Raw genomic sequence first — 13,476 nt, 5'->3', positions numbered from 1 at the left:
GGCCCCGCCCCCGGACTTCCGGGCCAGCGGCGGCCCCGCCCCCGTGCTCTGCGCACGCGCCGGCGCCATATTGACAGCGGCTGCTCGGCCGTGGCGGTGGCGGCCGGTGTTTTTCCTCGTGAGGAGTCTCGGTGGCCGTCTCGACTCTTCCGTGTCCCGCTGGTGAGCTTCTGCCCCTGGGCACCCGCGGACGGGTGGCAGCCCTCCCCGCGGCCGGGGCTCGTGAACCTCGCAGAGCCGTCTCGGCCTGCGGCCGCCACCAAGGCGCCCAGGGTGCCATGACTCTGCACCCGCTTCCTCGGCGACAGGCCGGCGGTCGTGGGGCGCGGCTGCGGGGCGCGCGTCTGGGCCGGGGCCGGGGCCGGCGTCCGAGCTGGGATCTAGCGCTCTCGTCGGGGCCGGGACTGGGGTCTCAGCTTGGTTCTAGCGCGTTCCTTGGGGCCGCGTCCAGCGACAGCTTGACTGTCGCTCACGTCGGGGTCGGTGAGAGCTGGGATCTGGCGCTCTCGTCGGGACCAGGGTCCAAGCTTGGAGCTAGTGCGCACGTCGGGGCGGTGCTGGGGCTCGAGCTGGGATCTAGAGCGCACGTCGGGGCCGGGGCTGGAGTCCCAGCTTGGATCTGGAGCGCACGTCGGGGCCGGGCCGGGCCGGGCCGGGTCGGGGGCCGGGGGCGGGGCCGGGGTTCGAGCTGGGATCTAGCGCGCGGGTCGGGTCGGGGTCTAAGCTTGGACCTAGTGCTCACGTCGGGGTGGTGCTGGGGTCCCAGCTTGGATCTAGAGCGCATGTCGGGGCCGGTGCGGGGGCCGGGGCGGATTCGAGCTGGGATTTAGCGCGCGGGTCCGGCCTGGGTCCAGGCTTGGACCTAGTGCGCACGTCGGGGCGGGGCTGGGGTCGGAGCTTGGATCAGGCGCTGCGATGGTCGGGGCGGAGGCTGGGGTCTGAGCTGGGATCTAGTGCTCGCGTCCCAGTTGGGGATTGGGCTCTGCATCCAGCGAGCTCTGCCCAGTCGGGACTGGGGTGGGGGTTTGGTGCGCACTCTGGGGCTGGGGCCAGGGTGGGGGTTGTACAGGTGGGATGGGGGTGTCACTTGGGAGGGTGGGTACCCGAAAGTTGCCCTGCTGGAAGTGCACCGGAGGTGCGCAGCGGGGCTTGTGCTCAGGGCTGTCCTTCCCTTTCCCATGCTGACAGGTGTACAGCCTCCTAACTGGTTACCTTTCCTCGTGCTCTCCTCAGCTACAGTGATCTTCCTAAATGTCATCCAGTTCCTGTGACTCTGTGGCCCACCGTCTTGCCGTGAGCCACATTGCCCGAGAGAGAACATTGGCAGTTTTTACTTGGGTTGGGGGGCTTTCAGGGCTAGGGTCTGGCTTGGATCTCTAGCTTATCTCTCTAAGCTTGCTTCTCAATTTCTGGGATTTAGGAAAATGGGCTTTGCAGTCTGAAGTTTAGCATTTACACTAAATTGCACTGAGCCCCATTGTTGGCTTCTGCAGGAATAGCAGGATGACCCCCCCTACCTCCTCTAGGTTGGGACTCCACATCGTTCTGGAGAAAGAAAGCCTCAGCCTCTTCACTCGGCGTTCGAGGCTTGCGCGCATGGTGTGCATGCCTAGCTCTCCAGCTCCTTCCGGTTTATTTTAAGTTCAGCAGTGTGTCTCTCACCATTGAGCAGGCGTTCTCCTCTGCCTGGGCTGCTCTCCCCATCTCCCCGTGTCCTTCCTCTTAGGCCCAGTGGTTCCCAGCCGTATTTGTCTCTCCTATGTCTAACTTGAACTCATTTATTTTTATTTTTATTTTTGGTAATTGTTTCTCAAAAAACAATGGTGTCTGTCTCCCTCACCAGAGTACCAGATTGTAAGCTCTGCAGGGGAGGGAGTGGTGTTCCCTGTTTTGGGATTCCAGCATCTGGCCTTGTGCCTGCTGCATTGCGGACGTTAGATGAGTGAAGGGAGTGAACAAAACAGATTTTTCTTTTTAAGTCAGGAAATGCTCCTTAAATTGCAAGTTTCATTTTAATAATGATCTTACTTTCTTCTTACAGGAATTACGTGAAGTTCAGAAAACATGGTGAGTTGCTACGCATGCCTGTGAGCTGTTGCCTGATAAATGCTATTGCTTGTGCCTCTAGACTGGCATGAGGAAAGGGGACGGAAGGTAGAAGAGCTGCGACGGGGTCTTCTTCCCTGTCAGTCCCTCCCACACACCAAGCTTTGCACGCCAGGGTGTTTCATAAGACGGTTCGTGGACTGACTTCTGCTGGGCAGGACTCACTTGCCTGTTTTTCCTTTGCAGTCTCGAAGATATGACTCCAGGACTACCATATTTTCCCCAGAAGGTAAAATCGAAACTGTTTAAGCTATCTCAAATTAAAAAATGTCTGTGGGGCGCCTGGGTGGCTCAGTTGGTTAAACAACCGCCTTCGGCTCAGGTCACGGTCCCGGAGTCCTGGTATTGAGTCCTGCATAGGGCTCCCAGCTCCATGGGGAGTCGGCTTCTCCCTCTGACCTTCCCGCCTCTCATGCTCTCTCTCACTGTCTCTCTCTCAAATAAATAAATAAATAAAAATGTCTGTAGAGTTTGAACTAAAATGGGGGGGGGGGGTCCTATAGATTTTTTTTTTCTTTTTTTAAAGATTTTATTTATTTATTTGGCAGGCAGAGACTACAAGTAGGCAGAGAGGCAGGCGGAGAGAGAGGGGGAAGCAGACTCCCTGCTGAGCAGAGAGCCCGATTCGGGGCTCGATCCCAGGATCCTGGGATCATGACCTGAGCCGAAGGCAGAGGCTTTAACCCACTGAGCCACCCAGGCGCACCAGAATTTTTTTTTTTTTTTTTTTTAAGTTTTATTATATAAGTAATGTCTGCACAACAGGAGTCCCATGCTCTACTGACTGAGCCAGCCAGGCACCCCTATGTAGGAACTTTTTTTTTTAATCCTTTGCTAAGTTCATCGTTTTTGTACTTTGGGCTGATTCTGGCCACCAGATTGGTTGGGTGCCTCATCAAGGGTGAAAGTGAGGTTCTTGTGTGTGTCCTGCCAGTGGTGTGACTGACTCGCTGGGGGCCGTGCTGCTGGGTACTCACTGCTGGTGTCTTGTAGGTCGCCTGTACCAGGTGGAGTACGCCATGGAAGCTATTGGGCACGCAGGCACCTGCTTGGGGATTCTAGCGAACGATGGTGTTTTGCTTGCAGCAGAGAGACGCAACATCCACAAGCTTCTTGATGAAGTCTTTTTTTCTGAAAAAATTTATAAACTGAATGAGTAAGTGGGATCTTAGGGAACGGTGTGTTAAGTGTCTCACTTTCTCACGCAGTGATATTGCACACATGTTGGGAGAGCTATTCTGTGTATCATGGTAGAATTGAAGAGAACGGTTTTTACCTCTGAGAATTTCTGCTTTTAATTTGTCTTGTCTGAAACCTCCTCGAGCCCCAGACCTTGTGTTACCCTCTTGAAGCGCAGAGTCAAGCCTTCTGTGGGGAACCGGAGTTGTGTATTGATAGGACTCAGGCTTGGTAGTCCCACAGATTTGGGTGCATTTAGAAGCTGTGTGACCCTACACCGATTATTTAACGTCTCTGGGTCTCAGCCTATTGGAGTAGTTACGGCAGTTTAGTGAAATGAAATAAACACAGACAAACCAGCACAGTGTGCAGCTTGTAGCAGGCCCTCCAAGCATTGCTCAGAGTGGGCTCTGGAATTCTGTGGAATTGCACTGACTCTTACCAAACCACAGGCCTCCCGGAGGTGTGGGGACATTTCAGCTGAGCCCTGTACCCTCGGTGACGGTGCGGTGTGTGGGACTTGGCAGCTGGCAGCGAGCAGGGCTTGCTGATTGGTCCGTCTCCTCAGTGGTGGGCCAGGTGATTGCTGCTACTGGGCTTCTCTGATGGGCTTGTCCGAAGGAGTGCTGTCCCCTCTACAGTGTCACTGTCTCAGGCTTGCCAGGCAGGACAGAGGCTCTCGAGTCTGTGGGAGAGCCAGGGCAGACCAGGGGACGAGGGCAAAGGTACAGCTGTCCCCTTCATGTGAGCCTAGCCCTGGGCTTCTAGGCAGCCTTAGAAAAGGCCCTTGGGTGCCCTCCCCTTCACCTCCCATCAGGCCAGGCCTCAGGAGGGAGGAGGGCACAGAGCAGCCTGTCTCCCTATCTGGTAAGACCTCTCTTGCCTTTGTTGATGAGTCTTGGGATTTACTTTAGCTTCTTCATGGTATTCCCTTGCCTGTTCACAGGGTGGTGATGGTAAATACATCTGTTGGGGAATTCATGAGTGCATTTGTTTAGTTTTCATGTGGAATGACATCTGGTTGAAAGTCTGTAAAGATGAAACTTCTGTCAGTGCTTTGGAGCAAGGGTGGTGCGTTTCTGACCGAACTTGCAGACCTCTCCCTGCTTACCGATCCCTGTCTTCCTTTTCTCAAGGGACATGGCCTGCAGCGTGGCAGGGATCACTTCCGATGCGAACGTTCTCACTAATGAGCTGCGGCTCATTGCTCAAAGGTATGCTTGTAAATAGCATTGGTGCAGTTACCTGCATTAGTGGTCGTATTTCTAAGGAGGAGTCATTTGTGCAAAGGTCCGAGTCATTAAAAAATGTATTCCTGGAAAATTCAAGTTTTCTTAGACTAAGGTTTTACCATGTTACTTCCTCTAAGCATATCCCAGTCGGCCATGCTCTCCTCACCTCTTGGAATCACAAGTAACTGTCCCTGTGGCACAGATGTATTTCCAGAGGGTGTATTTGTTTGCTTAAGTGTATCTGTGTTTTAGAGAAAACTGTTAATATGCCAGTTTCTTTGTCGCAGGTATTTATTACAGTACCAGGAGCCGATTCCTTGTGAGCAGCTGGTCACAGCGCTGTGTGACATCAAACAAGCGTATACACAGTTTGGAGGTACTGAGTTTTTTGAACATTGTATTCCAAAGTTAAACCATTTTATGAACAATAACCTTTTTGAGATGCTAAAAAGAAATTGAAAATGAAATAAAACATTTTGCATAAATTCCTGCTTCGTGAATTAACTGGCTTCCGCTGTGTAGATTGTCGTATGTCTTATTAATAGACTGCTGGAAGGCCATAATGCCATTTTCAAATCTGGAAACAAATTGCTTTCTACATAATAATGAAATTCAGCACCAGTCTTCTGTGTCTTTATTCCTTTTTCTGGCTGTGCCCAAATCCTAGAGACAAAAGTGGCATTTTGGCTGGCGCTTATCTGTGATGCTCAGAAAACAAAGCAGTTTTTGAATGCTTCACTCCACAGAGAGGCTGTGGTCCCCCTCCTGGGCTCAGGGAACCATAGCGATCCCGGACTCAGATTGCTGACATGTTTGGCTGTTTGCTGTTGCTGTTAAAGGAAAACGTCCCTTTGGTGTTTCGTTGCTCTACATCGGCTGGGATAAGCACTACGGCTTTCAGCTCTACCAGAGCGACCCCAGTGGGAACTACGGAGGATGGAAAGCCACGTGCATTGGGAACAACAGTGCTGTGAGTACTTTTGTGCTGCAGTGAAATTGAGCAAAAGATCTAAGAACCACCACGATTTTCCAGTGGCCGTGAGTACAGACTATTCTAAAATAGCTGCCGCAACCCTGACGTGACAGCAGAGCATCTTTGATCTTGCTGATGAGGAGCTCGCAAGCACCGCTGATACTCCCGGGACTTCCCGTCTACCTTTGTAACGAAAGGAAACGCCAGTTTTCAGTGAGAAGTGGAAACAGACGTAGTTATTTTTCATATCCTAGTTCTCAGACCCCTTGACTGCTATCACAGACCCCTTGCAGGCCTGGGGAGGTCCAGGTTCCAGACAGACTTGTCACCCCACCTCGTCTCTCCCCTCCCTGCCATTAGGGTTGTGCGTGTTGGTTATAGTGCCCACAGTGATTCAGTTGTTTCTCTTCTGACCAATCCATATTCCAAAAAAGTGCAGGAATTTAAAGGAAATTCTTTGTTGATTCTCCTTAATGTCTTACAGGCAGCTGTTTCAATGTTAAAACAAGACTACAAAGAAGGAGAAATGACTTTGAAGTCCGCACTTGCTTTAGCTATCAAAGTCCTCAATAAGACCATGGATGTGAGTAAACTGTCAGCTGAAAAAGGTAATTGGCGTTCACTCCTAACGGGCTCACTTGAGTGTGAGAAGCCATTGAGCAGCTCCTGTGTTTACCCTGACATGTCCTAGTTCGTTGACGCCGCAGCCTTAATGAATTGAGCGGCATTAGACCTGTTTCCTAAGCGAGGATGCTAAGCCTTTGTGAGGTTCGGTGCCTTGACCGTAATCCCACACTGTGTTCTGAGCGTGAGGGCTTGGGGCTGAATGTTCTCAGTGTTCCCGGTTAGAGATCTGAGTTGTGCTTTTAGTTCTTTTTTTTTTTTTTTTTTTTTTTTTAAAGATTTTATTTATTTATCAGAGAGAGGGAGAGAGCGAGCACAGGCAGACAGAATGGCAGGCAGAGGCAGAGGCAGAAGCAGGCTCCCCGCTGAGTCCCTGATGTGGGACTCGATCCCAGGACGCTGGGATCATGACCTGAGCCGAAGGCAGCTGCTTAACCAACTGAGCCACCCAGGCGTCCCGTGCTTTTAGTTCTTTTTTTTTTTTTTTTTTTAAAGATTTTATTTATTTATTTGACAGACAGAGATCACAAGTAGGCAGAGAGGAGGCAGAGAGGAGGAAGCAGACCCCCTGCCGAGCAGAGAGCCAGATGTGGGGCTCGATCCCAGGACCCTGAGATCATGACCCGAGCCGAAGGCAGAGGATTAACCCACTGAGCCACCCAGGCGCCCCAGCGTGCTTTTAGTTCTTAACTGATCAGTTTCTCGACAGCCTGCTCTGTGTGTGTGTGCAGATGATCACGGGCATGTGCTTACGTGCTCATCCGCATGGTGTGTGTCTGAGGGATGACATTCGCACGAAAGGGGGTATCCTCTCTTCTTTAAACCCACTGGTCTCTTCTGTTTCCCATGTTTGCAGTTTTAAGTACTTGATTTAGTTTAGCTCTGTGATCCTATAAAACTATTTCTACATAAGGTTTTCAAAAATTAGGGTCAGTTAATGGAATGATTTAGTTTAGGATACTTGGACCCCTGGTGTTCCTTAGAAAATGCAGTCGACTTGCAGACTGTCCTGTCGTGTACTTCTCCCTAATTTCAGGGAGGCAGTACTCTGTTTCCCCTGCTCAAAAAACTCCTTCTCCTTTGGTGTCAGTTTACTTTGCTTGTCTGTGGTCATGGAAGCTGCTTTTCATGCCTTCGTTTTGAAGAGCTTTCCAGAGTCCATGAAAAAGGCATGGGATTACTGGTTAGAGACTCTGTGCCTTCAGGGGCTCCGTGGAGGACATGGAGGCTCCTGCTGGTGTCGCAGCTAATGGCAGGCCAGCTAGAGCAAGAGGTGGGTGTGTTCTTTGAAGGAAAGTGACAGATTGCCGAGTCGGAGGTCAGGATTGGTGAGGGACCTGTCGGTAGGGGCGCGTGTGTGTGTGTGTGTCGCTGGGATCCGGACAGGAGGGAAGGTGAGGGAAGGTATTGTTCGCTGTGGGAGCGGGAGTCGGCGTAGGGCTGGGCCTGGGCTCCGGGGGAGCTGGGCCTGGGAGCCATTCGCCGAGGGCATCTGCCTGTAACCGCGCATGCTTCCTTGCAGTGGAGATCGCCACCCTGACCAGAGAGAGCGGGAAGACGGTCATCAGAGTCCTCAAACAGAAGGAGGTGGAGCAGTTGATCAAAAATCACGAGGAGGAGGAAGCGAAAGCCGAGCGGGAGAAGAAAGAGAAAGAGCAGAAGGAGAAGGACAAATAGGAGGACCCAGGGGTTCCATAGCTCTTGTGGGGTCACTTCAGGGCCCTCGCTGTCCTCCTTCCCACCCTGAGAAAGCCCTCGCTTGTTTTCGCCTGTGCGGGGAGACGAGGGTGGCACCAGCTGCGTCAGGTCCTCGCCGTCTCTGTCCAGTTGAACCCTGCACCGCGGTGGACTGCTGGTCGTGGACGCCCTCGCCCCTCCTTGTTTTGGGTAATAAAACGTGGAAAGAATGGCGGAGGTGAAGGAAGACAGTGTCTGTGGCAGGAGTCGCGACGGCCCCGGGATCGGCAGAGGCCGTGGTCTGCCCGTGAGCTAGGTGCGCTGTGGTGGCCCGTGCGTGTGGCGTCCGTGCGCGGGGACAGCTGACGTGGTGCTAACTTCATAAATGGGAAGGGGGGCGTGGCGCAGTCGGGGTTTGCTTTCTGTTGTCCCCCTTCCACTGGGAGCAGAACAGAGAGTCTTTGTCTAGGTGCCTGTGGGGTAGAATCCAGGGACGCAGGGCCCCGTGCTGTCCCCGGCGTGGATGGGTTCAACCTGGACTGGAAGTGTGTGCACACGCCTGCGCGAACGTGCACGTCTGTGAGGAGTTAGCGACGTGTGGAAGATGTGACAGTGAAACCCCGCGTACCCACCCCCCCACTCTGCCAACAGCAGTTTCCAAGCGCCCTGTGGGAAGGGTCCCCCGCAGTGTCCCTTTCCCATGTCCTCCTGTCTGCGGGGCTTACACCCTGGAATCCCGCCCCCTGCTCTTCTCACAGAGGCTCTGTCCACAGGGATGGGTGTGAGGACGAAGGCAAGGGCTGGGCTGGAGCCGGGGGTGGGGATGGGCAAGGCAAGGTGAGGGTCCTGACACTGGGACAGGCTGCCCACAGCCCGTGCTGAGATGCAAAGGCAGCAGTGGAAGAGAGGAACCAAAGAGGGGACAGTTTACATCGACCAGAGGGAGCTCCACTGCTGAGTCCAGCTGTCCTTGTGATGGAGCCCCCTTTGCCAGAAGCTCCAGAGCTGCGTTCCCCTGACTGTGGCCCTGGCCGGCCCGCCTGCACCCCACAGCCCGGGTGTGGGAGACACCAGAGCTCCCCGGGGACTTCTCAGGCTTGAGGGCCCATGAGAAGCACACGCCGAGCTTGTTAGAACACACAGGGCCCCAGCCAGTAGGTGTGGGCAGCAGGGGCGGTGTGTGCCAGCCCCACTGCTGGCCTTCCTGCCAAGGGCTGTTCCCAAGACCCTCTGACATAGTGTTCTGTTGTTGTTTATTTTAAGATTTTATTTGTTTGACAGAGGCAGAAGCAGGGGAGCAGTAGGCAGTGGGAGATGGAGAAGCAGGCTCCCCACTGAGCAGAGAGCCCAATTCGGGGCTTGATCCCAAGACCCCAGGATCATGACCTAAGCCAAAGGTGGATGCTTAACCCACTGAGCCACCCAGGCGCCCCTTTGTGGTTCTTTAATCCAGATGGCTTTTGCTCTAGACAGCTGGTTCCTGTTACTCCCAGTAGCTGTGTTCTGTCACATTGTCCTGAGCACCGGATGAGCAAATGCTGATCCGTGGCCTGGGGTGAACGAGTATCAGGCCAGGATCCTGAGCTGCTGGCCACGCTTGCACCAACCGGTCAACATGTGGCCTTGTTTTGTGTGTGTTTCTGTTTAAAGACATCTTACCAATGTGTATCGGTAATTCATTGTCTTGGGCTCATGGCCAGCAGCTGTAACCTGCCATCTGACCCTTCCATCTCCTCCATGGGGGGACATCAGCAGGCACTTTGGCCCCAAGTTTAGGTGGGATCACAATAGCACAAAGATGGGGAAAATAGGCATAAAATAGACCAAAAGAGTGCTGTTGGTGCACAGGCTGAAATGAGGCAGGGTTCCACTCCGAAGCTGGCTGGGCCCGTCCACACGTGGGCCCGTCCATAGGGACCGCGAAGGTCCCGCCCGTGCTGGCTTGGGGTGACAGGCAAATCTGCAGACGCAGAATCTAAGTGGTGATGGTCGGCTCCGTGGGGCCACGTGATCCTTTGGGTCTCGCTCTGCCCAGAAGGGGAGGTAGATGGAGAAGGGAGGTGCCTGTCTCCAGACCAGACCCAGGGTGCAGGCGTTGGCCACGAGAGCCTCTCACGCGGGCTGTTCGGACAGTCTGTCCTTGACACGGCAGCCAGAGCAGTTCTCAGTACAGGCCATGGCCGGGCCGCCCTTCCTGCATGGGGACAGCCGCTTCACTCTGGTTCACAAGGGGCCCCACGGCTCCTTCCTCCACCAGGTGCTCGTCTGAATGAGCTGCTTGTTTCTTGAAATAACCGAGACTCTTCCACCCCAGGGCCTTTGTGCCTGCCTGTCCTTCTGCCTTGAGACTACTATGCCCTGGGAGTGTCTGCATTGCCCACCCTCCCCCCGGCCCCCTGCCCATGTTCAGTGTCCCCTTGTTTGGGCCATGTCCCCAAAAGGAGCAGCCACTCCCCTGCACACGCCTCCTCCCTTTCCCTGTGGCCATGTTTCTCCAAGCCCTCACCCCCTGGCACATGTGCTTACTGTGCAGAGCTGGGACTCAAACAGCTGTGTCCCAGCACTGAGAACAGAAAGGGGCACATATTAGGCCTCAGATACTAAGGACTGAGGGAACAGTGGTCCTTGATATGCTGGAGTGAAATCCTGAAATCCACGGCCTTCCAGTCCAGGTAGTAGAACTGGTGGGTTTTCTGTGTCCTGACCACCCCTTGAGTACTTCCCTGAAGTTAAGAGAACCGCAGAGGCGAGGGTCCTAGCACATTTTCCTGCAACATCCAGAACAAAGATTCAGGACTCCAATCTAATGATGGAAAAATCTCAACATACCCTTTAAAAAAAAAATAAATAATATATGTATTTAAGGATTTTATCTATTTGACAGAGTGAGCATGAGCTGGGGAAGGCAGAGGGAGAAGCAGCCTCCCTGCTGAACAGGGAGCCTGAGGTGAGGCTTGATCCCAGGACTGGGATCATGACCCAAGCAGAAGGCAGATGCCTAACCGACTGAGTTGCCCAGGTGCCCGTATGGTTTGTTTTTTTTGTTTTGTTTTTTGTTTTTTGTTTTGAGTCCTCTCTGCACCCAATATGGGGTTTTGAACTCACAGTTCAGAGAGGAGAGTCACACACCCACTGACTGAGCCAGCCAGATGCCCCTGGCCCTTTTGTTGAAATAATTTCATGCTGGGGAGAAACGGAAACCTGGGGGTGGGGTAGGGGCTGCCCTAACTGGTTTTTCCCTTGCTCCAAGATTTCATCCAGCCTAGATTCTCCCCAGCCCCATTCTGCTCTGTGGTGTCTTCATGGCTCCGGGTTGCAGGGTGTTGCTGATGCGTCCTGAATGTAGCTCAGCAGTCCTTACCTGAACACAGGCTCTTCCTGTCAGGGCATGGCTGGGGCAGGAGCACTGACAGATAGAAGCAGGGAACCAAGGAGCTAACAGGCTGAAATCTGGTGTTTATTTCCTTCGGGCGAGTTACAAATCATGTTTTAAAAATGACTAATGTTTAGGTGTTCTTGTGTATAATTTTACTTCTGGAGGTTTTTTAAATCAGAAAATAAGCAAGACTCAAATTTCTGCTGTCTAGCACTTCGAAAGGTCCATGAAAGCATTAGCAGTGCAAAAATATTCCACGTTCTGGAGAAGAAAAACAACCCAGAAAGTAGATTCATTTCTGTTCCTATTTGCCATGTTGCTGGTAATTTTAAGTGATGGCAGTTTGTGGCTGAGTAAGACATGTTCCCGGTTATTACTGTGCCGGAAGGGCAGGGCTGTAATCTACTCGCTAATGCGGACACGTGCTGGACCCCGGTGGCCGCGAGCTGCTCGGGAGAGGGCCTGGCAGCGGGACAGCCTCCCATATTTCTGGAACGGCTGTAACTGAGCAGAGCTGGAGCCGAGCTCTCAGGGGAAGACAATTAAGGACAGGAGATGAGGCTGGAAATGTGCAGAGACAAGACAGCTTTGCTGATCGCGTAGCCTGTGCTCTGCGCCATGCAGGAACCACAGAGAGTCTTTATTTTTTTAATTTCTTTTCATGATTTATTTATTTGAGAGAGAGAGACAGCATGGGGGGGGTGGCAGGGAAAGAGAGGGAAGCAGACTCCCCGCTGAGAAGGGATTTCCCATGCGGGGCTTGATCCCAAGACCCTGAGATCACAACCTGAGCCAAAATTGAGAGTCGGACTCTCCACTGGCGCCCCAGGCAGCCCAGATTTTTGAGTGAATGCGGGAAATGAGTACACCCTAACTCGAGCCAGCCGCGGGCTCAGGTGGGAGGAGACAGGGTGGGGAGGCCAGCCTGGAGGCTGCAGAAATGGAAGGAAGGATGAGGGTCCTGGTGGTGAAGAGAAGAGAGGGGGCAAGCTCCCCGGGGCGAGGAGCGAGAGGAGCCGCACCAGGGCCGCTGACTCGGCCCGCAGCTCAAAGGCATGAAGAACAGGAGTGGGGCCCCAGAGGCTTCGTCGGGGCAGCCTCTGACCCTTGGTTTCAGCTCAGGACATGCCTCACGGTTGTGGGATGGAGCCCCACGTCGGGCTCCGTGCTCAGGGCGGAGTCTGCTTCAGATTCTCCCTGCCTCTCCGCTCGTGCCGGCATTCTCTCTAATTAATAAAACTCTTAAAAAGCTTCATGAACCACCCCTAAAATTTTCTAACCTTTTTTTGTTGTTTTGGCCTCATAGGGAGGAACTTGGTGACATCACCTATGAACCCATGAACCCACATCACACGCTTTCTACCCTTTTTCTTCCAGATCCTCGACATTCGCGTTCTCTTGGGCTCTGCCTGCCCATCCCCTTGCCCGGCTTCCTGCCACGGCCCTTAAGGAAAGTCATTCCTGAGCTCGTTGCCACCCGCATCCCGGGTCTTCTCATCCTAGCACTTACATTTTTGTTTTTAATGCCGATAATGGGAGGCTTTTTGTGTTTTTGTAGGCAAAGCTGTGAGTCATTGACATTTCTTGTTGTTGGTATGATACATGTAAAGATACTCCACCCCCACCACCAAAGTATATAAATGTTCGGTACACTTGGAAAAGGTACAGGCACCCTGATGTTTACTGCAGCGTTTTCAACAATAGGCAAACTACGGAAGCAGCCCAGAACAGATGACGTGCTGTGTACACGCAATGGAATACTACGCACACACCAAAAAGAACGGATACTTACCATTTGCCACGACATGGACGGAACTAGAGAGTGTGAAGCCAAGTGAAACAAATCTATCAGAGAGAGACAACCAGCATATGGTCTCCGTCACATGTGGAATTTAAGAAGCAAAATAAACAAAAAAGAAAAACCAAGAAACAGACTCTTAACTGCAGAGTAGTTGGTAGTATGCGGCTGGTAGCCAGAAGGGAGGCGGTGGGGGTCGGGGACACGGGCTGGGGAGGGAGGGGGCACTTGAGATGAGCATGGCTGGTGCACGGAGGCGTCGAATCACCGTACTGTACACCTGACATTAATGTTACCCTGTATGTGAGCTCTGACGGAATCACAGGTTTTTAAAAAGTATACGGACATTCTTCTAGTAAATTTGTGGTTTTACCGTATACAATTTAAAAAATGGAATTGGTAAAAATATAAAAATAAAAAATTTAATTGGTATCTATTGTTAAAAGTCAGGATTTCAGTTGGCGATGCCACCTTAATTCTGCCATTCACACTAATGTTCTTGAATGAATTC

The 13,476-nt window shown here is 52.7% G+C and overlaps 1 protein-coding gene across 1 annotated transcript; it reads left to right on the top strand.

The window, feature by feature from the left end:
• Nucleotides 1-11: 11 nt before the first annotated feature.
• PSMA4 (proteasome 20S subunit alpha 4) lies at nt 12-8,021 on the top strand. The gene is made up of 9 exons (XM_059179765.1): nt 12-162; nt 2,042-2,067; nt 2,293-2,335; nt 3,100-3,262; nt 4,422-4,499; nt 4,805-4,893; nt 5,357-5,487; nt 5,975-6,098; nt 7,637-8,021. The coding sequence occupies exons 2-9, from the start codon at nt 2,065-2,067 to the stop codon at nt 7,789-7,791; spliced, it is 786 nt and encodes a 261-aa protein (XP_059035748.1). The 5' UTR covers nt 12-162; nt 2,042-2,064; the 3' UTR covers nt 7,792-8,021.
• Nucleotides 8,022-13,476: the final 5,455 nt, after the last annotated feature.

This window comes from Mustela lutreola, chromosome 7, assembly GCF_030435805.1.
Source record: "Mustela lutreola isolate mMusLut2 chromosome 7, mMusLut2.pri, whole genome shotgun sequence".
NCBI lineage: Eukaryota > Metazoa > Chordata > Mammalia > Carnivora > Mustelidae > Mustela > Mustela lutreola.
Note: the sequence above shows the minus strand (reverse complement) of the source record. Positions and strands in the feature narration are given on the sequence as shown.